Source organism: Manis pentadactyla, chromosome 8 (assembly GCF_030020395.1).
Source record: "Manis pentadactyla isolate mManPen7 chromosome 8, mManPen7.hap1, whole genome shotgun sequence".
In the NCBI taxonomy this organism is placed as follows: Eukaryota; Metazoa; Chordata; class Mammalia; order Pholidota; family Manidae; genus Manis; species Manis pentadactyla.
This window is the reverse complement of record NC_080026.1, coordinates 43,865,795-43,891,501: the sequence shown is the minus strand read 5'-3', so window position 1 is coordinate 43,891,501 and position 25,707 is coordinate 43,865,795. Positions and strand designations below refer to the sequence as shown.

The window sequence follows — 25,707 nt, the reverse complement described above, 5'->3', positions numbered from 1 at the left end:
TATGGCTGAGTGCAGGTAATTGAGTGATCACAGCACCCACTTTACAAAAATGGTTACAACATCTACAGATAAAGTGGAAGTTTTATGTACCATATAATCCACCTGGGGTAGGCATGATAGAGAAGTACAGTGGTTTGTTAAAATCTGGCTTTAAGCCAGACACCAACAGTCTACAGGGATGGTCAGTTCACTTATGGACAGTGCTATAGCATTTGAATGAAAAGCCCAAGCAAGGGGCATTGAGCCCCATAGACACACTAACACAAATTGCTGCCTCGCCTATACAACTGCAAATACAAACTAAGGAGAAATCACTGAGGCCAGGGTTTGGCCACCAGAATATCTTGCTACCAGCACCAACTGCAATAAACCCTGGAGACTCCATTCAGTGGACATGGCCTTGGACACTTCAACACATGTAACAGGGATGGCTGGCCATCCTGGCACCTTGGGAATAAGGCCTGAAAGCCGGCCTCTTGTGTATTCCTGGAGTAACAGCATAGTAGCTCCCACATACCACAACAGTGCACCCTAAACAGACAGAAGCATCTTACCAGGGAGTTTTGTTTTATCTGTATGGGCAGTGTACATAGTGCTACTATACACTGTAGCAATATACATAGACCCTTAATAACCCCCACAGGGAGAGGGGTAAAGGCATGGTATACTAGACCAGGATGGGACCCCCTTACTGCCACAGTATATCACATGGCCACTCTCTTGCATGGATCCTACCTGATGGACAAGATTTGCCTATGTTGGTGTCACTAAAACATGTGTTTTTTTGCTCTTACAGTTAATTTCCTCTAATGTCTATGTGGAATTGGGCACATGCTCTAGTAAAAACTGCTTGCTGGGTGTGCACAGAAAGTGCCAATCATGAACTCATCTGAGTAGAACTGATTTGATACAGCTGGTATGTCCAATTGGTGGCAATCGATATCCTCAGGCTTGAGGATTATCATAATTTCTGTTTTTAATATGTATTAAAATTTTCTTTGTTATTTCCATATTGTTATAGCTTCTGTTGCTGTTGTAGAATCTGGTTAAAATGCTCCAACTTTCTTGCACAGGGACCATCATGGTAGACTGAAGGCACATAGATTGTGAGGTGAGAATCCTGGAGGAAAACGGATGTTCCATGGTCAAGATTCTCACTTGACCCTGGTCTGCTTGCTCACAGTGTACATGCAATGCGTGGAAACACAGGATTGCACATATGTGGGCAGTTAAGTTATTATTCACTCTACATAAAGTGCTTGGCCCAGTGCTCTGGCATTGCAAGGCAGTGGGGAGGCCCAGAGGCAGACACCTGTTTGCTGCATGCAGACTTGCCCAGAGGCAGATGGGATTCTACACTTAACCTGCCACCACAAGAGTAAGGCAGAGATATAAACCCTTCTACCCACAACTTTGATTCTCATTTCTTGGTCTCACTGAATCCAGAGTGAACTTGCCCAGGGTTGAAACCCTCAGGCAAGGCACCAACTATCCAAGAGAGGTGGAAACTGCTATCTTGAAACACCTCTAATACATCATCGTGTGTGCTGGATGGCAATTTCAGAATTACAGCATGGTAATCTGTTTTTGCCTCATTAATTTCAAAGTTTCATAATAGTTGTGACAATATGTTCAAGAGAAACAGTCTCCATGAACCCACCTTGTATATTCCTCTTGTAATTTGTTGGGGTCACTTACAAAAAATTTGACTCTAAAGTTCAAACTGTAAGGAGATCCTCCTAGAATTAATGAAAACAATTCTAATTAATCAGATTATATATTAACCTTTCTTTATAAAGAATATTTGCAAAACATTAATGTATGCTCACTCTTTAGCTGCTTCCTGATTGGTTTGTTTGGATCCAGCCACCTCTGAAAAATAAATAAATGAGACTGATTTCTTTTTGCCTTAAGGAACTAATACATCAATTCTTGCAAATCTGTTCCATCTAAAGATTAATGTTAAAAAATACATTTTAAAAAAGGTCTGGATAAGAAAAATATAATTAATTTACACACATTTGTATCAAATAAAATTATGCTATGAAGTGCCAAAAGTATTTGTGATAGCTTTAAGATTTTGATTTCAGTTGCCCATCAAATTATTATAGTGTTCAATAGCCTTCACCCCAAAAGTAAAAATGTTTAATAAGCACAGCAATCTGAAGTGATTTCTCGTAATTAAACTATATTATTTAACAGTCTGACAAGTTTTTTAAACTCTGTTAATCTCTCATAAAAACATGCTGAGACTTATGCTCCAATTCAAATTTTGACCACACACCATGAAAATCTACTATTAAGAAAAATTTTGTAATTTCTACCCCATTCCTTCAAAAATTAAGTAGATAAATAGATACCCCCTGCCCCCGCCACCAAAAGCACACCAATTTTATAAGAGATAATGTTTAGTTTGGGGAAGGACTTCTTTTTGTGAGTGAGAATTTTAAATAGTATCAAGACTTTTGAATGCAAGTTCTATTTCAGGAAAACTGTAACTGAATTCGTAAACTATTTCAACTGCCAACATGTTTCAGTTTAAAAAACTAAAGAACCTGTAGATCTTGAGATTCAAAATGGTGGCATGAGAGGTGAGACAGATAACTCCTCCCCAAACCACATATATTATGAAAATATAGTTAATATATTTAATCCTAAAAGAGCAAGAGGAAAGAAGGGTGCACCAGACTACAAACACGTAGAGAACAGAGCATACCTCATGAAACAGGGTAATGTACCAAAGCCTTGATGCAGCGGGACCCAAGCCCTCCCCCACCCCAGCTCACCAGCGGGAGAAAAAGAAATGAAGTGGAGAGGGAGTGGAAGCACAGGACTGCTGAACACCCAGCCCTGGAGATCTGCTTTGGGAGCACAAACCTACATTGCATGGTGCTCTGGAGATAGTGGGGTTGGAAAGCTAAGACAGGAGGAATACTTGGAGAGACTGAGATTCCAGCAATCTGTGGAGGACAAGGATCCACATCTGGCTGCTCTTGAACAAAGGAAAGGCAGGCGGTCTGAGAGGCTTCCTAGCAGCGAGAGGGCAGCTGAAGGGACGGGGTTTGCAGGGAGATTGCTGCGCCGGAGAAGGGATACGTGGACAATGTTGTCTGGGGCGCTCTGCCCAGCAGGTTGGGATCTTTCAGGAGCTACAGTAGCTTCATTCCCCTGGCTGGCTAATAAACTCTGAGGAACCCCACTGTCATACGCAGCCTGATGTGCATTCCTCCGGAAATACAAGTAACCAGCTCACAAACCGGCAGTCCCTGCCCTGCCCTCAGGCCAGCCAGATGGAGGACCCACAGACAGCAGCTACAAACACAAAGCACAGAGGCTCTGGCCAACATGTTTTTACAGTGGAGACAGGCACTGCATCCGAGAAGCAGGAAACAGATCTTTTCTCCCCCCAGGTAATGTCGCCGCGCCCCTGCAACCCGACATCAATGCAGGGGATGAGCTGGTCCAGAGACTAGAGGTTCTGGACACTAGAGGGGGCCACATACAAATATGAAACATCAAAGGAACCTGGTTCAAACAAAAAACACAGACAAACCAGAAAACGAGTCAAATGAAATTGAACTCACCAATCTTCCTAAAAGAGACTTCAAAATAAAAATCACAAACATGCTCATGGAGGTACAAAAAGTATTCAAGAACACAGGGACGAATTTAGGATGGAGATTTAATTATTAAGAAATTCCACATATGAAATGAAACATACAACGGAGGGATTTAAAAGCAGATTAGATGTAGTAGAAGAGATGGTAAATGGAATAGAAATTAGAGAAGTGGGATACAAAGAAGCTGAGGCACAGACAGAAAAAAGAGTCTCTAAGAATGAAAGAATATTGAGAGAACTGTGTGACCAATCCAAACAGAACAATATTTACATTATACAGGTACCAGAAGAAGAAGAGAGAGAAAAATGGATAGAAAGTGTCTTTAAGGAGGGAATTGCTGAAAAATTCCACAATCTGGAGAAGGAGATGGTCTCTCAGGCCATGGAGGTGCACAGATTTCCCAAAACAAGGGACCCAAGGAAGACAACATGAAGACATATAATTAAAAGGGCAAAGATCAAGGACAAGGACAGACTATTAAAAGCAGGTAGAGAGAAAAAGAGATCACATACAAGGGCAAACACATCAGGCTATCATCAGACTTCTCAACAGAAACCTTACAGGCCAGAAGGGAGTGGCATGATATATTCACTGCAATTAGACAGAAGGGCCTATAACCAAGAAAACTCTACTCGGCAAGATTATCACTTAAAATTGAAGGAAGGATTAAACAATTTTCAGATAAGCAAAAGCTGAGAGAATTTACCTCCCATAAACCACCTTACAGTACATTTGGAGGGAAAGCTATATAGGTGGAAGTATTCCTAAGATCAAATAGCTGTCACCAGGGGGAATAAAACAACAGCAAAGTAAAACAATTAATTACAAAGCAGATGCAAAATCAAATGGTCAATCAAGGGATAGACAAAGACGACAGAATATGATACCTAACAAATAAAGAACGGAGGAGGAAGAAAAGGAAGGATAAAAAAAACATTAGTTTGTGTTGGTAATAGCATACTAAGTTAGTTAAATTACACTGTTAGACAGTGAGGCAATTATCCTTGAACCTTTGGTAACCACAAATCTAAAGCCTACAATGGCAATAAGTATATAACTATCGATAATCACCCCAAATGCAAATGGTCTGAATGCACCAATCAAAAAACACAGTCACTCAATGGATAAAAAAACAAGACCTGTTTAACTGCTGCCTACAAGAAACTCATTTCAAACCCAAAGACATGTACAGACTGAAAGTAAAGGGATGGAAAAAGATATTTCATACAGTACATAGGGAGAAAAAACCAGGAGTTGCAGTACTTGAGTCAGACAAAATAGACTTCAAAACAAAGAAAGTAACAAGAGGCAAAGAAGGCCATTACATAATGATAAAAGAGAGTTCAAAATAAAAATCATAAACATGCTCATGGAGGTACAGAAAATATTCAAGAACACAGGGATGAATTTAGGATGGAGATTCAATCATTAAGAAACTCCATATCTCAAATGAAACATGCAAAGGAGGGATTTAAAGCAGATTAGAAGTAGAAGAAGAGATGGTAAAGGGAACAGAAATCTCAACAAGAGGTTATAACTATTATAAATATCAATGCACCCAACATAGGATCGCCTACATATATATGTGAAACAAATACAAACAAAATTAAAGGGGAAAATAGAATGCAATGCATTCGTTTTAGGAGACTTCAACACACCACTCACTCCAAAGGACAGATCAACCAGACAGAAAATAAGTAAGGACACAGAGGCACTGAACAATGCATTAGAACAGATGGACCTAATGGACATCTATAAAATACTCCATCCAAAAGCAAAAGGATACACATTCTCAAATGCACATGGAACATTTTCAAGAATAGACCCTATACTAGGCAACAAAAACCTCAGTAAATTTAAAAAGACTGAAATTGTACCAACCAGCTTCTCAGATCACAAAGGTATGAAACTTGAAATAAATGACACAAAGAAAATGAAAAAGTCCACAAACACATGGAGGCTTAATAACATGATCCTAAATGGATCAAGGACCAAATAAAAACAGAGATCAAGCAATATATAGAGACAAATGACAATAATAATTCAATGTCGCAAAATCTGTGCAACGCAGCAAAGGTCACACTAAGACGGAAGTATACTGCAATTCAGGCCTACTTCAGAAAAGAAGAAAAATCCCATCTAAACAGTCTAAACTCACAACTAACAAAAGCAGAAAAAGAAGAACAAATGAGGCCCAAAGTCAGTAGGAGGGAAATAATAAAGATTAGAACAGAAATAAATAAAATCGAGAAGAATAAAACAATAGAAGAACTGAAAGCATGAGCTGGTTCTTCGAGGAAACAAACAAAATGGATAAACCCCTAACCAGAATTATCAAGAAGAAAAGAGAGTCTACACACACAAACAGTACCAGAAATGAGAAAGGAAAAAATCACCACAGACACCACAGAAATACAAAGAATTATGAGAGAATACTATGAAAAATTATATGCTAACAAACTGGATAACCTACAAGAAACGGAAAACTTTTCAGAAAAATACAATCTTCCAATGTTGACCCAGGAAGAAAAAGAAAATCTGAATAGACCACTTACCAGCAAGGAAATTGAACTGGTAATCAAAAAACTACCTAAGAACAAAACATCTGGACCACACAGTTTCATTGCTGAATTTTGTCTAACACTTAGTGAAGACCTAATACAAATCCTACTTAAATTTCCCAAGAAGTAGAAGAGGAGGGAATACTCCCAAACTCATTCTACAAGATAAGCACCACTCTAATACCAAAACCAGGAAAGACACCACAAAAAAAGAAAATTACAAACCAATATCCCTGATGAACATAGATGCAAAAATATTAGCAATCCGAATTCAAAAATACATCAAAAAGATCATTCATCATGATCAAGTACGATTTATTCCAGGGATGCAAGGATGGTACAACATTAGAAAACCCATAAACATCATTGACTACATCAACAAAAAGAAGGACAAAATCCACACGATCATCTCTATAGATGCTGAAAAAGCATTCGAAAAAATTCAACATCCATTCATGATGAAAACTCTCAATGAAATCGGTATAGAGGGTAAGTCCCTCAACATAATAAAGGCCATATATGACAAACCCACAGCCAACATTATACTTAACAGCAAGAAGCTGAAATCATTTCCTTAAAGACCGGGAACAAGACAAGGATGTGTACTCTCCCCAATGTTATTTAACATAGTTGTGGAGGTCCTAACCACAGCAATCAGACAATACACAGAAATAAAAGGAATCCAGATTAGCAAAGAAGTTAAACTGTCCCTGTTTGCAGATGATATGATATTGTACATAAAAAACCCACTCCAAAACTACTAGATCTAATATCTAAATTCAGCAAAGTTGCAGGATACAAAATTAAGGTGCAGAAATCTGTTGCATCCCTATACACTAACAATGAACAGGCATGAAGAAAAATCAGGAAAACAATTCCATTCACAGTTGCATCAAAAATAATAAAATACCTAGGAATAAACCTAACCAAGGAAATGAAATACCTGTACCTTGAAAACTATAAGACCCTCTGGAGAGAAATTAAAGAAGATATTAATAAATAGACACACATCCTGTGCTCATGGATAGGAAGAATTAATATTGTCAAAATGGCCATCCTGTCTAAAGCAATCTACAGATTTAATGTAATCCCTATCAAAATACCAACAGCATTCTTCAACAAACTAGGGCAAATAGTTCTAAAATTCATATGGAACCACAAAAGACCCAGAATACCCAAAGCAATCCTGAGAAGGAAGAATAAAGTGGGGTGCTGGTAGGATTATGCTCCCTGACTTGAAGCTCTATTACAAAACCACAGTAATCAAGAAAATTTGATAGTGGCATAAGAACAGACACACAGACCAATGGAACAGATTAGAGAGCCCAGATATAAATCCAAGCATATATGGTCAATTAATATACAATACAGGAGCCATGAATATACAATGGGGAAATGACAGCCTCTTCAACAACTGGTGTTAACAAAACTGGACAGCTACTTGCAAGAGAATGAAGCTGGATTACTGTCTAACCCCATACACAAAACTAAACTCAAAATGGATCAAAGACCTGATTGTAAGTCACGAAACCATAAAACTTTCAGAAGAAAACATAGGCAAAAATCTCTTGAATATAAACATTAGCAACTTTTTCCTAAACACATCTCATTGGGCAAAGGAAACAAAATCAAAAATGAACAAATGGGACTACATCATGCTAAAAAGCTCGTGTACAGCAAAGGACACTATCAGTAGACCAAAAAGGCACCCTACATTATGGGAGAATATATTTTTAAATGACATATACGACAAGTGGTTAACATCCACAAGATATAAAGAACTCACATGACTCAACACCTAAAAAGCAAATAACTGTATTAAAAAATGGGCAGAGCATATGAACAGACACTTCTCCAAAGAAGAAGTTCAGATGGCCAACAGGCACATGAAAAGATGCTCCACATCGCTAATTATCAGAGAAATGCAAATTGAAACCACAATGAGATATCACCTCATACCAGTAAAGATGGCCAACATAGAACAGACTAGGAAAAACAAATGCTGGCGAGGATGTGGAGAAAGGGGATTCCTCCTATACTGCTGGTAGGAATATAAACTAGTTCAACCATTGTGGAAAGCAGTATGGAGGTTCTTCAAAAAACTAAAAATAGAAATACCATTTGACCCAGGAATTCCACTTCTAGGAATTTACCCTAAGAATGCAGGAGCGCAGTTTGAAAAAGACATATGCACCCCTATGTTTATAGCAGCACTATTTACAATAGCCAAGAAATGGGAGCAACCTAAGTGTCCATCAGTAGATGAATGGATAAAGAAGATGTGGCACATATACACAATGGAATATTATTCAGCCATAAGAAGAAAACAAACCCTACCATTTGCAACAACGTGGATGGAGCTAGAGGGTATTATGCTCAGTACAATAAGCCAGGTGGAGAAAGACAAGTACCAAATAATTTCACTCCTCTGTGGAGCATAAGAACAAAGAAAAAACTGAAGGAACAAAACAGCAGCAGACTCACAGAACCCGAGAATGCACTAATGGTTGTCAAAGGGAAAGGGACTGGGGAGGATGGGTGGGAAGGGAGGGATAGGGGGTAAAAGGGTCATTATGATTAGCACACATAACGTGGGGTGGAGATGCACAGGGAAGGCAGTATAGCACAGAGAAGACAAGTAGTGACTCTACAGCATCTTATTACACTGATGGACAGTGACTGTAATGCTGTAATGGGGTATGCGCTGGGGGCATGATAATGGGGGGAATCTAGTAACCACAATGTTGCTCATGTGATTTTATATTAATGATATGAAAAGAAAAAAGAAAAATAAAGAGAAAAATGTGGAGGATGAAGAAGGAAAAGAAGCACCTGTAGATTGTGTTTGAAATAGAGTAATCAGCAATTTAAGATAGCCTATTATATAGAAAAGAAGGTATACATGAACCTTTGATAACCACAAAAGTAAAGCCTACAATAAATACACACAAAAAAATTATTAAAAAAATAAAAGAGGGAAATCCCATTACAACACTAAAGAAAACCATCCATAGCAAGAGAAGTGTGTAAGATAGGAAGAAAGGAACAGAGAGGAGCAATAAAAAATAGCCAGAAAACAATTACTACTATGGCAATAGGTACACATCTGTCAAGTATAAACTTACGTGTAAATGGACTGAAAGCACTGATCAAAAGACATACAGGAGCAGAACAGATTAAAAAAACAAGACCTATCTATATGCTGCCTAGAAGAGACTCTTTTCAGACCCAAAGACATACACAGACTAAAAGTGAAGGAATGGAAAAAGATGTTACATGCAAATAATAGGGATAAAAAGCAGCAGTAGCAGTACTTTTATCAGACAAACTAGATTTCAAAACAAGGAAAGTAACAAGAGACAAAGAAAGACATTACATAATGATAAAGGGATCAGTCCAGCAAGAGGATGTAACTACTATAAATATCTTTGTGCCCAACATAGGAACACCTAACTAAGTAAAACAAATACTAACAGAATTAAAGGAGGAAACAGATTGTAACACATTCATTTTAAGAGACTTTAACACACCACTCACATTAACAGACAGATCAACCAGACAGAAAACAAATAAGGAAACAGAACCACTGAGCAATACATTAGATCAAATGGACTTAATAGACACCTACAGAACACTCTATCCAAAAGCAGCAGGATACACATTTTTCCAAAGTGTACACAGAACATTCTCTAAAATAGATCACATACTAGACCACAAGAACAGCCACAATGAATTCAAAAAGACTGAAAGTGTGTCAAGCAGCTTCTCAGACCACAATGGTATGAAACTAGAAATAAATTACACAGAGAAAGTCAAAAGACTTACAAAATCATGCAGGCTAAACAACATGCTTCTAAATAATCAATGGATCAATGAACAAATAAAAACAGAAATTAAGCAATACATGGAGACAAATGAAGACAGACACAACAGCCCAAAATCTATGGGATGTGGCAAAAGTTGTTCTAATAGTACATAGCAATACAGGCTTACTCCAAAAAGAAGAACCACCACAAATAAACAGTTTAAAATCACAATTAAACTAGAAAAAGAACAAATGAAACCCAAAGTCGGTAGGAAGAAGGACGTAATAAAGATCAGAGCAGAAATAAATAAAAGAGAAGAATAAAACGATAGGAAAAAAAAAAAATCAATGAAACCAGGAGCTGGTTCTTTGAGGAAAGAAACAAAATAGATAAACCCCTAGCTAGACATATCAAGAAAAAAAGAGAGTGTACACACATAAACAGAAGTAGATATGAAGATGGAATAATCACAACAGATATTGCAGAAATAAAAAGAATTGTTAGAGAATACTATGAAAAATTATATGCCAAATAATTGGCCAACTTAGATGAAATGGACAATTTTCTAGAATACAACCTTCTAAGGAAAAATCTGACCAGATCAATTACTGGCAATGAAATTGAATTTGTAATAAAAAACTTTCTCAAAACAAAACTCCAGGTTCAAATGATTTCAGAGCTGAGTTCTACGAAACATTCAAAGAAGAGCTAATACCCATCCTCCTTAAAGGATTCCAAAACACAGAAGAGGAGGGAATACTTCCAAACTCATTCTGTGAGGTCAGCATCACCAATACCAAAACCAGACAAAGACACCATAAAAAAAGAAAATTATAGACCAATATCCCTGATGAACATATATGTAAAAATACTCAATAAAAAAAATGTTACCAAACTGAATCAAACAATACATCAAAGAGATCATCCATCATGACCAAATGGGATTTATTCCAGGGATGGAAGGATGGTACCATATTCGTAAATGAATCAATATCACATACTACCTTAAAAAAACAATAAAAAGCCCATGATTATCTCAATAGATGCAATAAAAGCATCTGACAAAATTCAACATCCATTCATGATAAAAACTCTCAACAAAATGGGTATAGAGAATACGTACCTCAACATAATGAAGGCCATATATGACAAACCCACAGCCAACATCATATTTAACAGCAAGAAGCTGCAAGTTTTTCCTTTAAGATCAGGAACAAGACAAGAATGCCCACTCTCCCCACTTTTATTCAACATAGTACTGGAGGTCCTAGCCACACAATCAGACAAGGTAAAAAGATAAAAGGCATCCAAATTGGGAAGGAAGAAGTTAAACTGTCACTATTTGCTGATGACATATGCATAGAAAACCCTAAAGAATCCACCAAAAAACTGGTAAAACTAGTAACTGAATTCAGCAAAGTTTCAGGATACAAATTAATACACAGAAATCGGTTTTATTCCTATATACTAACAACAAACTAGCAGAAAGAGAAATCGGGAAAACAACTCCATTTACAATTGCATCAGAAACAATAAAATACCTGGAAATAAACTTAACCAAGGAGGTGGAAGACCTATACTATGAAAACTAAAGACACTCAAGAGAGGAATTAAAGAAGACACCAAAAAATGGAAATCTATCCCATGCTCATGAATAGGAAGAATTAATATTGTCAAAATGACCATCTTGCCCAAAGCAATTTACAGATTCAATGACATCACTATCAAAATACTAACAGCATTCTTTAACAAACTAGAACAAATAGTTCTAAGATTCATTTGGAACCACAAAACAACCCAAATAACCAAAGCAATCCTGAGAAAGAAGAACAAAGATGGGGAGATACGCTCCCTGACTTCAAGCTCTACTACAAAGCTACAGTAATCAAAACAATTTGGTACTGGCACAAGAACAGATCCATAGATCAATGGAAAAGAAGAGAGAGCCCAGATTTAAATGCATGCATATATGGTCAATTAATATATGATATAGGTGCCATGAATATACAACGGAGAAAAGACAGCCTCTTCAACAACTGGTTTTGGCAAAACTGGACAGCTACAAGTAAAAGGATGAAACTGGATTATTGTCCAAGTCCATACACAAAAGTAAACTCAAAATGGATCAAAGACCTGAATGTAAGTCATGAAACCATAAAACTTTTAGAATAAAATAGGCAAAAACCTCTTGAATATAAACACAAGCAACTTTTCCTGAACACATCTCCTCAGACAAGGGAAACAAAATAAAAAATGAACAAGTAGGACTACCTCAAACTAAAAAGCTTCTGTACAGAAAGGACACCATCAATAGAACAAAAAGGCACCCGACCATAGGGGAGAATATATTAATAAATGACTCATCTGATATGGGGTTAACATCCAAAATATATAAAGAACTCATATGTCTCAACAACCAAAAAACAAATAACCTGGTCAAAAATGGGCAGAGGACCTGAACAGACACATCTCCAAAGAATAAATACAAATGACCAATAGGCACATAAAAAGATGCTCCACATTGCTAATCATCAGGGAAATGCAAATTAAATACACAATGAGGTATCACCTCATATCAGTAAGAATAGCCACTATCCAAAACACGAGAACAATAAATCCTGGTGAGGATGCAGAGAAAGGGGAACCCCCCTACACTATTGGTGGTATTGTAAATTGGTGCCAACTGTTGTGGAAAGCAGTATGGAGGTTCCTCAAAAAACTAAAAATAGAAATACCATTTGACTCAGTAATTCTACTCCTAGGAATTTACTCAAAGAAAACAAAATCCCTGATTCAAAGAGACATATGCACCCCTATGTTTATTGCCACACTGTTTGCAATAGCCAAGATAAGGAAGCAACCTAAGTGTCCATTAATACATGAATGGATAAAGATGTGGTACATATGCACAATAGAATGTTTTTCAGCCATAAAAAGAAAAGAAATTTTGCCATTTCCAAAAATTTGGATGGTATTATGCTCACTGAAATAAGCCAGGCGGAGAAAGACAAATATCCTGTGATTTCACTTATTTGTGGAATATAAAACAAAGCAAAACTGAAGGAACAAAACAGCATTAGAGTCATAGACACTGAGAAGTGACTAGTGGTTACCAAGGGGGAGGAGGATTGCTGAACCACTATGATGTATGTTTGATTAAAAAAAAAAAAAGTTTGGTGAAGAACTGACTAATCCTGAATGCCTCAACAGTTGGTGGGTGGAAGTATCTTACTGTGACAATAATAAGCTTGTTTTCACCCCTCCTTAACACATTTGCTTCCCCTATATATCCAGTGATTTATCCATCTTCCCACCCATCTATAAACCTAGTGATTTTGTTCTTCACATTTTCTAAAAACTGTCATAAATTACACTCATTTTAATGATGGTCTAACACCAAAATTTAGGATCAGTTCATCTATCCAAAGTCTGTCTTCCACTCTCAGCTCCTCTTCAAAATATTCGGATACCAGAGGTATAAACACATTTATGTACACCAATAGATGTGTTCAGGTGACATAGCTTAGAGGGAGTACAATGATAAGCAATGAGAAATTTAACAGACTTTATCAGTGATGTCGTTGAGATAAGACTTAGGTTCTTGGCTTAAACCATGAAGATCAAACAATGCTATAAGAGCACTGCTGGGCAGTAAAGACAGTGTTCATAGTAAAAACACATCACTAAGTCAAAAGAAAAAGCTGGAAAAAAAGATAATATATAAACATGTTCTACCAATCAATAAGAAAAAGACCAACACTAAGAAAAACAGGTAATGGACAAAAATAGAAAGTTCACAGGAAAGGAAATATAAATGGCATTTAAGTATATGAAAAGATAATCTCAATCACAATTAGAGAAATACAAAAGAAATCTACACTAGGTTATTTTTCAGCAATAACATTGCCAAAGGTTGAAAATTTTAATGATGTACCACAGTTCTTGCTGTTGCAGAAATATCTGAGGAAAATTTTTATGAGGAAATCAGGCATTTATACATAGCTTACAAAAATTTAAACTGTACCATCTCAATATAGGACAGCTTGTTAAATATTTATCAAAACATAAAATGCATGTGACCACAGTCAGCATTATTTTTAAATTATTTTTTATTACCAAATATACATCACAGTGGTTCAACAGTCTCCTTCTCCCACCCTCCCTCCTCTGCCCACTCCCCTCCCCCTTGGTAACCACTAGTCACTTCTCAGTGTCTCTAAGTCTAATGCTGTTTTGTTCCTTCGGTTTTGCTTTGTTTTTATATTCCACAAATAAATGAAATCATAGGGTATTTGTCTTTCTCTGCCTGGCTTATTTCAGTGAGCATAATACCCTCTAGGTCCATCCATATTGTTGGAAATGGCAGGATTTCTTTTCTTTTAATGGCTGAATAATACTCCATTGTGTATATGTACTACATCTTCTTTATCCATGTATTGATGGACACTTAGGTTGCTTCCACACCTTGGCTATTGGAAACAATGCGGAGATAAACATAAGGGGTGCATGTCCTTTTGAATCAGGGATTTTGTTTTGAGTAAATTTCTAGGAGTGGAATTACTGAGTCAGAAACAGCGTTATTTTTACATAGCATTACCTATTATTGAGCTGTATTTCACACAATATAAAATTCACCTTTTTAAAGTGTATACTTCATGTATTTATTATATTCACTGTTGGGCAAACATCAACATAAATAATGTCAGAGTATTTGCATCATCCCTAGAAGAAATCCTTTATCTACTAGCCATCAGTCCCAATAACCCTGTATTTACACCTCCTACCAACTACTAATCTACTTACTGTGTCTATGGATTTGCCTATTTTGGACATTTCATGTGAATGCAATAATACAACTGGTGATCTTCTGTGTTGGGCTTCTTCACTTAGTATGTTTTCATGGCTCATCCATGCTATAGCTATGTTAACAATACCTTTTTCCATTTTATAACTAACATTTGGGTTGTTTCTTTCTTTTGGTTGTCATAGTAGTACTGCTATAAACATTTATATACTAATTTTTGTGTAAACATGTGATTTAATTCTCTCAGGTCTATGCCTAGGAGTGGTATTGTTTCAGATGCTAATTCTATATTTAACTTTTTAAGAAATTGCCTAATTTATTTCCTTAGTGGCTGTGATGTTTTACATTACTACTATTGACGTATTAGGACCCCAATTTCTTTGCATCCTTATTAATAATCATCTCTTTAATTATGGTCACTCTACAAGGCGCAGAGTGGCACATCATTCTTTTTCATTGATGAATAATATTACATTGGACTGATACAGCAATTTTGGTTTATCCATTCATCAATTAATGGACATTTGAGTTGCTTTCACTTTTAGCTATTATGAATAATGCTTCTATAAACTTCTGTGTACTAAATTTTATGTGTGGACATGTTTTCAATTCTCTTGGGTACATATTGGGAATGGAGCTGCCTACAGTAACTTTCTATATTGAAAGCAAGTATTGTAAGCCCTCTAATTCATTATATCAATGGGCACTGATATATCACTACCTACATTTTGTCACACACTATAATTTATGTGCCAGGAGTTGTACCAATTGAATTACTGTGTTATATATATCTATATTAGATTCTTAATTGTTTGCAATACACTATGTATGAATTTAAAATGTAGTATTTAATTAGAAAGGATTCATAATAAGTATTAATAACTAGTAGGGAGTCTCCAGGTCAATATGGCAATGTAGGATGATCCTAAATCACCTCCTCCCACAGACACACCAAATCCAAGAACTATATACAGAACAATTTTCTCTGAAAAAAACAAAACAAAACCAAAACCTAGTTGAGCAACTCCACAGACTGGATAAATGAGAAAAAACTAACTTTGACTTCGGTTGTAGAGGGTAAAACACAATCTTGCCATAAACACACCCCCAGAGTGGACCCACAACTGGAAGGGAACTTACAATCCCAAGTTTCTCCTTGAAGAGTGAAGGGGTTGAACTCCATATCTGACTTCCCAACTTTTAAAAGATCTGAACACAACAGACAATCTCTGAAAACCCCTAGCTTTGAAAGCCAGTGTGGCTTGAGACCACAAGATCAACAAGGTTATAGTGAAACAGTTCTTAAAGGCCTTGCATGGACTCACCTGCCCCAGGATGCAGAACAGAAGCAGCCAATAGAAAAGTGACCACACTTGCTGTGAAAGAGGCTTGTTAGTTCATCTTGCCTAAAAGGAAGGCATCTAATTTAATGCATATCTAGGGGCCTAATGAAACATTTCTCAAAGACAGAGGATGGCAGGCACCATCTCTGTTCTCTCCCTTGCTCCAGGTTGCCAGTATCTCTTGGAAAGGAGCTTATATATTCCTTGTATGAAGTCCTGATTTTTGCAGCTGCCGCCCCAGAGGTACCTTTAGATTGCTCAACTATTGTGGCTAGTGGGGCCCAAGCTTACTGGTCCCACAGGACTGTAACAAACAGTAAAAGAGTTCTTAACCAGTTGCCATTCCCAGGGTACAGCAGAAAGGGGATAGATTGAGGCTCCCAGTCTTTCTGTGAAAGAGGCCTACTAGCTTCTCTTCACAATTCTGGCCAGAGGGGCAGGCTTCTTATTAAACACACATCTAAAGGGCCAACTGTAATCCTCTTCTGAAACCTCAGATGCAGTACCTTCAAGCTCTACCTCTGTCAAGCTCCAAATCACCAATGTCTCTTGAAGAACTTGTACACGTGTGTGGTGCCCAGTTTTTCTACTGTCACCCAAGGCACACCCCTTGATTGCCTGGTTCTGGCAGCCAATGTGGCTTGCATTCATGGGTCCCCTGGGAGTATAACAAATGAAACATTTTTTTGGCTGGCTACCACCCCTAGGGCACAGTGCAAAGATTAGCAGAAACACATCCCCGGTCTTCATGTAAAGAGCCCTATTTGCTTGCACTGGAGCTTTGGCCTAAGGGGCAGGGTGTTGGTTTGGCACACATCTAAGAGCCTACGTAGGCATTCTATGGTGAAGAAGGCCAGTGGATACCATCTTTGCATTCTCTTCTTTGCCCTCCCCTATGTTGTTGGTGTTTCTAAAAAAAGGAGCTTGTGTACACATCTGCTACCTAGGCTTTTTGTGCCTGTTGCCCAGAGAACACCTCTCAATAGCCTGGCTCTGGTGGCCAGCAGCGCTTGTGTTCATTGGTTCAACAGGGCAGTAGCAAACCAAGAAATAGTTCTGAACTGCCTACCACCCCATGGCTCAGCACAGAGGGAACCAACAGAAATGTTCATCTTCCAGTCTTCCCCTGAAAAAGTAATAATTGCATACTTTAAAAGCTGCTGCTTGAGGTCTGGCTTTCAATCACCCTGAATCTAGGTGCTGACTCAGATCCTCCTCTTTGGGTCACTGATAAGTCATGGCATACCCTTAACTAATGGGAGCCACTAAAAGTCACAAAAGTTTGAGAGACAACCAGGGCAGGGCTGAACTATAAGGTTCAATATGAGGCCACTCCTTCAAGACAGGGAATGTCTGTTTTATCTAATGCACAGAAACCAATAGAGACCCAAAAAATCATGAACCTCCCACCCCAAAGAAAACAACAGAGGTATATGTTCTAAATAAAAGACCAAGATAAAACCTAAGCAAAAAAAAAAGGAGGTAAGTAATTTAACTGATAGAGTTAGAAGTAACAGTCATAAAAAGGCTCACTGAGCTCAGGAGAATGGATGAAAACAAGGAGAATTTCAACAGAGAAAATATAAATACATACCAAATAGAAGTCATGGAAGTGAAGAATTACTGAACTGAAAAATACAATAGCAGCCTAGATGATGCAGAAGAAAGGATCAGTCAGCTCAAAAGACAGGACAATAGAGCTCAGCCCATCAGAGATTTCAAATGAATGAAAAAGGGTGAAGACAGCTTAAGGAACTTATGGGACAACATCAAGTGGACCAAAATTTATATTATAAGGGTTCCAGGAGAAGAGAATGGAAGCATAAAACTTACTTGAAGAAGTAATAACTGAGAACTCCTCTAAGTTGAAGAAACAGATATCCAGATCCAAGAAAGGACCTAGAAAGATTCCAAATAGATGAACCCAGAGACCTACAGCAAGACTAATTATAATTAAAGTATCAAAAGCTAAAGATAATAAAATAATCTTAAATTTTTAAGTCTTAAAAAACAACTTGTTACATAAAAGGGAACCCTAAATAAGACTGTAAGTATATTTTTCAGCAGAAACTTTTCAGGCCAAGAAGTCACAATATATTCAAAGTGCTGAAAGAAAAGAAACTGCCAACCAAGAATACTCTACCTGACAAAGTTGTCCTTCAGAATTGAGAGATCCGAAGTTTTCCAGACAAGTAAAAACTAAAGTAGTTCATCACCACTGGACCAGCCTTACAAGAAATGTTAAAAGGACTTCTTTAAATGGAAACAAAAGGTTGCTAATTAGTAACAGAAAAACATACGAAAGAATAAATCTCACTGGTAAAGGTAAATAAATATATAGTAAAATTCAGAATAATGCTGTAAAGGTGGTAGGTTAATCACTTAAAATCTAGTATGAAGTTTAAAAGACAAAACTAGTAAAACAACTATAACCACCATAATTTTTGTTAATACAAAAGGTGAAAAGAACACGGTGTGTTCGGGGGGGTAAAAATGTAGAGGTTTAGAATGTGTTCAAACTTAAGTCAGACTGTTGTTGAGTTTTTGAATGTAAGCTTTAATGTAAAATATTAACAGGCCTAAAAGATGAAATAGACAGCAATATAGTAATAGTGGGGGACTTTAATACCCACCTTCACCAAAGATCACCCATACAGAAAATCAATAAGGAATCACTGGCTTTAAACAAGAGATAAAAAATGTTGGCTAGGATGTGGAGAAAAGGAACTCTTGTGCACTGTTGGTAGGAATGTGAGTTGGTGCAGCCATTATGGATAATAGTATGGGAGTTCCTCAAAGAAATTAAAAATAGAACTTCTATATGATCCAGCAATTCCACTTCTGGTATTTATCCAAAGAAAATGAAAACACTAAGTTGAAGACCCATGTTCACTGCATCATTATTTACAATAGCCAAGATATAGAAGCACCCTAAGTTTCCACTGGTGAATGAATGGATAAAGAAACTGTGATGTATACATATATATATATATTAAGTGGAATACTGTTCTGCTGTGAAAAAAATAGGAAATCTTGCCATCTGGGACCATTTATGGACTTTGAGGGCATTATGCTAAATGAAATAAGTCTGAGAGAGAAAGACAAATACTATATGATCTCACGTACATGTGAAATCTAAGATGCAGCAACAAAAACAGAATGCTGAGCTCAAAAACAAAGAACAGACTGGCTAGCTGCCAGATATTGCATGCAATATGTATGAAGGGGGTTAAAAGATACAAACTTCCAGTTATAAAATAAGGAAGTTCTGGGGATGTTATGCACAACATAGTGAGTATAGTTCATATTTTATTATTAAGGATAGTTAACTCATTGTATATTTGAAAGTCACAGAGAGAGTGTATCTTAAAAGTTTTCATGACAAGAAAAAAAATTTGTAACTGTGTGGTGATGGATGTCAACTAGACTTAATTGCAGTGATTATGTCACTATATTTATAAATATTTAATTATTATGTTGTATACTCAAAACTAGTATGTTAGTTGTATCTGAAAAAAAATTTTTAATAGCTACCTTCTAGTCTATCAATTCATGAAGGAGTTTCAATTTAAGCATAGAGTTCTGTTTATAGTCTTCTCAAAATTAATTGCTCTTTTCCCCTTGGTAGAATTTCTTAATTCTGCAAAATGTTTCATATTTGCAAGTTAATTTCCTATTTTCCAAAATGTAGTATTTGGGGAAAAAAGTAGGTTATGATTGTCTGATTAAACTTGTTAACTGTGTTACTAAAATATCCTATTTGCCTTGAATTATTATTTATTTGCTGCATCCATTAATGTGCTAAGCATTCTCTTCCACAGCATTTTCTCTATTCTAATCAGTGAGTTTTACTTGACAATTACATTTATCATTTCCAAAATCTTTCACTGATCCCTTTGTATGCATGTAATATCCTCTCTAATCATGCCAATGTGAATTAGTTATTTTCTTTTGCTTTAAACAAGAGATAACAAATGTTGGCTAGGATGAATAAATTAGTATCTATCAAGCATTCACTATGTCCCAAGCATTGTTCTAAGCATTGTACATGCGAAAAATTCATCTCTTTATTGACTCCAAGACTGGTACTGTTATTTGTTTTTACAGACTGCTCTCCTATATCCAGAAGTGTAAAATTTTCTCATTCATAGTGCTGGCCTTCCTCAAATGCTGGTGTCTGTTTTGTTAAGTGCTTATTTTTCCAGCTGAAACTCCGTCAGCTTCTTTATGAATCTTTTCTATGTCTGCCTACTTGTGGACAACAAAGACATACAGCTTGACCCCAATAACTGGTGAAGGATAGACAGACAGTGTTGCTAGTGAGTTGTGATTGGTAGTCTCCTGGACAAAGGGGATTTTTAAAATTTCTCTTGATGTCACCAGCTCTCTGTGGGTATTGACTTGCCTAGGTAATTCAAGTATTCACACTTAAAGGTAAACTTATAGGTAAATGTTGCTAACTATTTACCACATGGCCCATAGGAAGCAATGAGCTGACCCACCTGGCTGCTTCCATAGCATGTACCTCCTCTCAAACAATCCCTGTAAGTCTCCACAGCTCCCCACACCCCATTCCCCATGTGGGTAAAATTGCAATATTTCCAGAATCTCTCACCTGGCTTTAGTGCATCTCCACATCAAGAGGTGTTTCTAAGGGATGGAGAGAAGTAGTCCATCTCCATATCAATAGGTAATTACATGGGTGAGGGAGGGCTTATCTAGACTGGAGAGGTTGGGTGGAGCTCTCCTGCAACTTGAGCATTTGTTCTCTCTGGGCCTGTGTGTGTATATGTGTGGGTGTATGCATGTGCATATGTGTTTTAATCCCCTATTTCCACTGTCTGGTTAAAATGTCTAATTTCCTTACCTCGTCTACTTCTCAAAGCTTTAGATGTTCTACTGTATTCTCCTGATATCCAGATGTCCATGGGTTTGCAGTGCCCCTGCAGTTTTCATGCATTGCAGCCTCTGCCACTGCCTTTTGTGGCTTCCAGTCTGAAATCCAAACTGCTGCTATTCCCTATCTAAACTCCAAGTAAGGTAAGACCAAAAGCAGTCCCTTGGGCAGCATATACATAGTGTTGCAAACAAGTTCCACCTTGCTTCTTCTGTCCCAAGGGAGGGAGTCAAGAATTAGGCTAGTTCCTCCTCACCACAACGTGCATGCTGGGAAAGGATAGGACAAATCACCACAACGTGCATGCTGGGAAAGGATAGGACAAGTGTAAAATGCCATAAAATATCCTACCATTTTGCATGTGGCTTTGTCTTGATTGTTTGCTTAGTTGTAGATCTCTGACTGGTTTCCAGAGTTCCTTTATGGTTACTTGACTCAGTCTAAAGTTGTTTTTTGATGTTTCGTGGGAGAACAAAGGCCTGGACCTTCCTAGTCTGCCATCTTACATACAGTGTTTTATTTCTTAAGCTAAGTTTATACATATATACATTTTTTTCTGTACTTTTTTGTATATTTGAAATATTGCAAAATAAAAATGTTTGGAGCAGTGGAGTTCAGATAACAAAGAATACTTTACACTTGTTTGAAGACTTCATCTTAAAGGAGAACAAAGCAAAAAGGAAAATAAAAAGGGCTTCATGTTAAGGATATTATTCTGAGTCAATCTCCATAAAAAAATATATATATAATGGATTATTTTCAAAGTCTCAGAATTCTACACATACAACTTCCTAATACAGTGCAACACCAAAGAATATAGATAGATATTACAGAAATAGATCCCTTTTGAAATTCATCCAAACACTAAAGCAGCAACTGAGAGTGTTTTTCAACTTCTCAGATGAAATAAGTTAGAATATAAGAAGATAAATCAAGGGCAAAGATAATTTCATCTCTTGTGATTTTATTTGTGCACATGTGTATCTAAAAAATTTTAAGACAATTAATTTGACCTTCCGTTTGGTTAAGAACACAGTATACCCCAATAATCACAGAGAGCTAAAGGGGTTACTTATTACTTACTGACCAAGTGGTTCAATTAGTACTTTTTGTCAAGATTACTGTTCCAAGTGTGTATACTGTAAAAAAGAAAATTTTTTCTCTGTTACAGCAAACTGAGAAACTGGGAAGAAACTAATTTTGTGCATACATATTGGCAATCCTATAAATACAACTTAAAAAAAATTCCAAGATGTAGAAATTTTTTATTTCACCAATTAAAATCCTATGGGAAAATGATCAAAAGATTTGTCTTTACTAACCATTTTTAACTGTTAATATCTGATCTATTCCTAACATTATATGTTCCCTTAAATTTATATTAAAAGTAATTTTTTATTACAATGAAAAAAGCAAACTATTTTAGAAAAGATACAGTTATATAGTGAGAAAAAAGGAGAGAAAGAAGGAAGGGAAGGGAAGGAGGAATGAGAGAAACACACAGAGAAAATACAACAAATACATTTAATAAGATGTATATGCACAAGGCTAAAAAGAACAAATAGTAATGATTATGATGGAATACCAAATGGGTACAAACTGGACATACTGGTGTATTACTTTGGACAAACTAAGCTTGTTTAAAGTAATTAACTTTAAAGATTCTAAAACAGCCTTACTTTTTAAGAAAATAGTACAGTATTTTTAAGAAAACAATATGTACAAATACACAACCATATATTTACCTCCTTATTCATCTTCCTCTATATTACTTTGGAGATTGGCTAGTTTACACTCTTCCATGGTATCATGTTTGAAATTGTATATTTTTTCTTAACTATTTCATTATTTGCATTACTTGAAGCCTATTGTATGTGAGGCACTGTGCCACATACTGGGGTGAGATAAAGACTAGTTTCAAGAAATCTGTTGAGTCATGAAACGTATCACTCCAAGAAAATATTACTGTAACTGCCATAGAATACAAGAGAAAAGAGTTAAACTGTACCTTGGGGTGGTGATAGTAAGGAAAGTTTTTAAAGAGAAAGTAAGGCTTCTGAGTCTTAAAAAATGTGAAGTTGGAGGAGAAAGGACAAGGGTGAGGGATGAGGGATGCAAGTCAAGGTAAATATAAGATATTTCAGAAAGAGAAAGCAACTATAGCACAGAATAAGTGAGTATACATCTAATCTGAAAAATGGTCCATATCTAACCATTTTCAGGAACCTAGCTACTGTTATTTGTCTTGATGGTAGTTGTATACATTGTGATATTAACCTTTTATTTCTCTTATAAATCAATCCCGTTTCTTGTTGCAAATCAGGTTAGACAGTTGGGATTAAGGGAAACATTAACGGCATTTGTTTCCATGTGACCTGAACATCTTCCACAAAAAGAATACTAAAAAGCCACCATGTGCAGGCTTAGTTTGGTTTTAACTAAAAATTCTAACTAAAAATCTAGCTATAAAAGTAAATTAAAGGTAGGCTCAATGGCACAGTGAAAAGAAAAGTTGAGGAAAACAGATTTGATCCCAACTTTGCTCTTCACTAGTTATGCTACCCTGCATAGACTTAAAAAATAAACAAAAAAACACAATGAAAACAATGCCTGACGTGAATCCTGGTCTGAATACTTTCCCACTACAGCTCCCCTTAAACCTCTTGAGAATCTCCTTCTTTGTATGTAAAATTAGGTGACCAAATGTTACTGTAAAAGTTGGTCAGTAAGTATCAGACTCACAAAGGGAACTTTACTGCACAAATCAAATAATGATAAATCCCTAATCATGGAGTATGAATAAGCATTTTTTAAAGCTTCCCAAAAGATATGGAATTATAATCAAGTTTGGATGAATAATCACCCTTTTGTTTTCTACAGGAAAATTATTATGAAAACAGTATCAAAGTAACATATTAAAGTCACACACACACACACACACACACACACACACCAAGCAACATAAAACATATAAGTCCTTCATCATGACTCTACCAATCTTACACTTTCCTCCTTAGAGGTAACTGCTGTTCATGTATTAGTAATGCTGTGGTATACACACATATACAGTAATTTTAATATATATGTGGATTTTAATATACTTATTAGGTATGATTTGTTTTAACTTTGACTTTAATTTTATTTATTTACTTGTTTTGGACTATTTACTTCACTGTGTATTTTGTGGTCTTCCATGTTAGCATAAATACTTCAGTCTTTTGAATGAAAGCACTTTTTGCCTTTTGGTGGTTGTCCTATACTTTATTAACTCTTCTCCTATGAATGAGCATTTCAGCTTTTTCTATTACTATTTCCTATTACAAATGAGTCTGCAAGAGAAATCCTTGTACAAATTTTAAATTTTAATACATGCTGCCATCTAGCTTCCAAAAAGGTTTTTACTTTCTCACCAACAGTGTCTTAAGAATCCACTTTGCCCTGATCCTTTCAGATATAAGTATTATGAATCTTTACATTTTTGCTAATTCAGTATGCAAAGAGTGCTGATTGTAATTTTATTTGACCTCTCCCTGATTTACTAGTGCAACTGAGTATCTTGTTGTATGTTTGTCATTCATACTTTCTGTTCATGGCATCTCGACATTTTTCTATTAGGTTACCTGACTTTAAATTATTATTTGTAGAAACTCTTTTACATAATATGTTATATATGTTAAGTGTTTCCCTCCAGCCTGTGGTCTGTATTTTAACTTTCTTTTCAAAAATAAAGCCTCTACAAGTTCTTCACTCATTTTTTGGAGGGGTATCCTGTTTGGTTCTTCCACCAACCTTTGTCAGCACTGAATCTTCTAAGAAATACTTACAATTTCTTGTCTGCTTATGGCACTGATTTTTATTGTGTGCATATGAGCACACACATGCAATATTTGATGTTGGGGAGCAACAAAAGAGGCAGAAATAGAAGCTAAGTCCACTCCTGAAAAACAGAAAAACTGCAATGAGTGAGACTTATACATTTGCAGTTTTTTGCCTGAAGTAGTCTCAAATCATGCACTAATCATGAGACTGCATTACTGACTCCAGGTGCCAATGGACAGAGTTCAGGCAGGAGTGGCAGAGCAACCCCAAAATAAATCAGGAGGAAATTCTGAAAAGGAGGAAGCAGCAGAAAGGACTAGCTCTAAAAACTACATAAAAGCCACCATAAAAATTTAACTGGTTGACACTTAAAGTTTTGCATGCACAGGAAGATCCAGAGCCCCAGGAAAAAGCAGTTGGAAATTTTTTTAAATGGATGGAGATAATTGTTCACCCAGAATATGGACGGTGGATCTAGCCAGATCGACTATACTCATTTCCAATGCACAGTGTAAGCTGTGACAAATAGACACAAGTCAGCATACCACCATCACAATCAATGTACTTTCATCAATCTTAAAATGTTCCCTGTGTCCTTTGCAAATCAGTACCCCAGCCTGCCAGGCAACCACTGATGCACTTTCAGTCACTATGTATCAGTTTTGCTTTTTCTATAATATAAATGGTGTAACAGATTGTATCATACATTGTTCCACTATATAAAAACACAATTATTTTTCATCCATTTGCTTATTGAAGGATGTTATGGTTAATTCAGGCTTGGGCTATTATGAATAAAGCTACTATCATTTGTATTCAGTTTCATATAACATGTTTTCATTTCTCTTGGATAAATA

At 36.5% G+C, this 25,707-nt stretch overlaps 1 protein-coding gene across 14 annotated transcripts in view; it reads right to left on the bottom strand.

Moving 5' to 3' along the window:
• The window catches only part of PTPN4 (protein tyrosine phosphatase non-receptor type 4), a 258,996-nt gene that overhangs the window by 150,533 nt on the left and 82,756 nt on the right, over positions 1-25,707 (bottom strand). For 10 of the 14 annotated variants that reach the window (XR_008998840.1, XR_008998839.1, XR_008998841.1 and 7 more), the window contains 2 exons: positions 1,830-1,872; positions 1,661-1,760 (listed from right to left, as the gene is read on the bottom strand). The exons of 1 other annotated variant lie outside the window; for it this stretch is intronic. Coding sequence is in view for 10 of the 13 variants with exons in the window: in XM_057505706.1 (XP_057361689.1) it covers positions 1,661-1,760; positions 1,830-1,872 (143 nt within the window). In the remaining 3 variants the exon portion in view is untranslated. Of the gene's footprint in view, positions 1-1,660; positions 1,761-1,829; positions 1,873-24,855; positions 24,969-25,707 lie in introns of all 14 variants that reach the window. 3 more of the 14 variants (XM_057505703.1, XM_057505704.1, XM_057505702.1) reach the window with 3 other exon arrangements.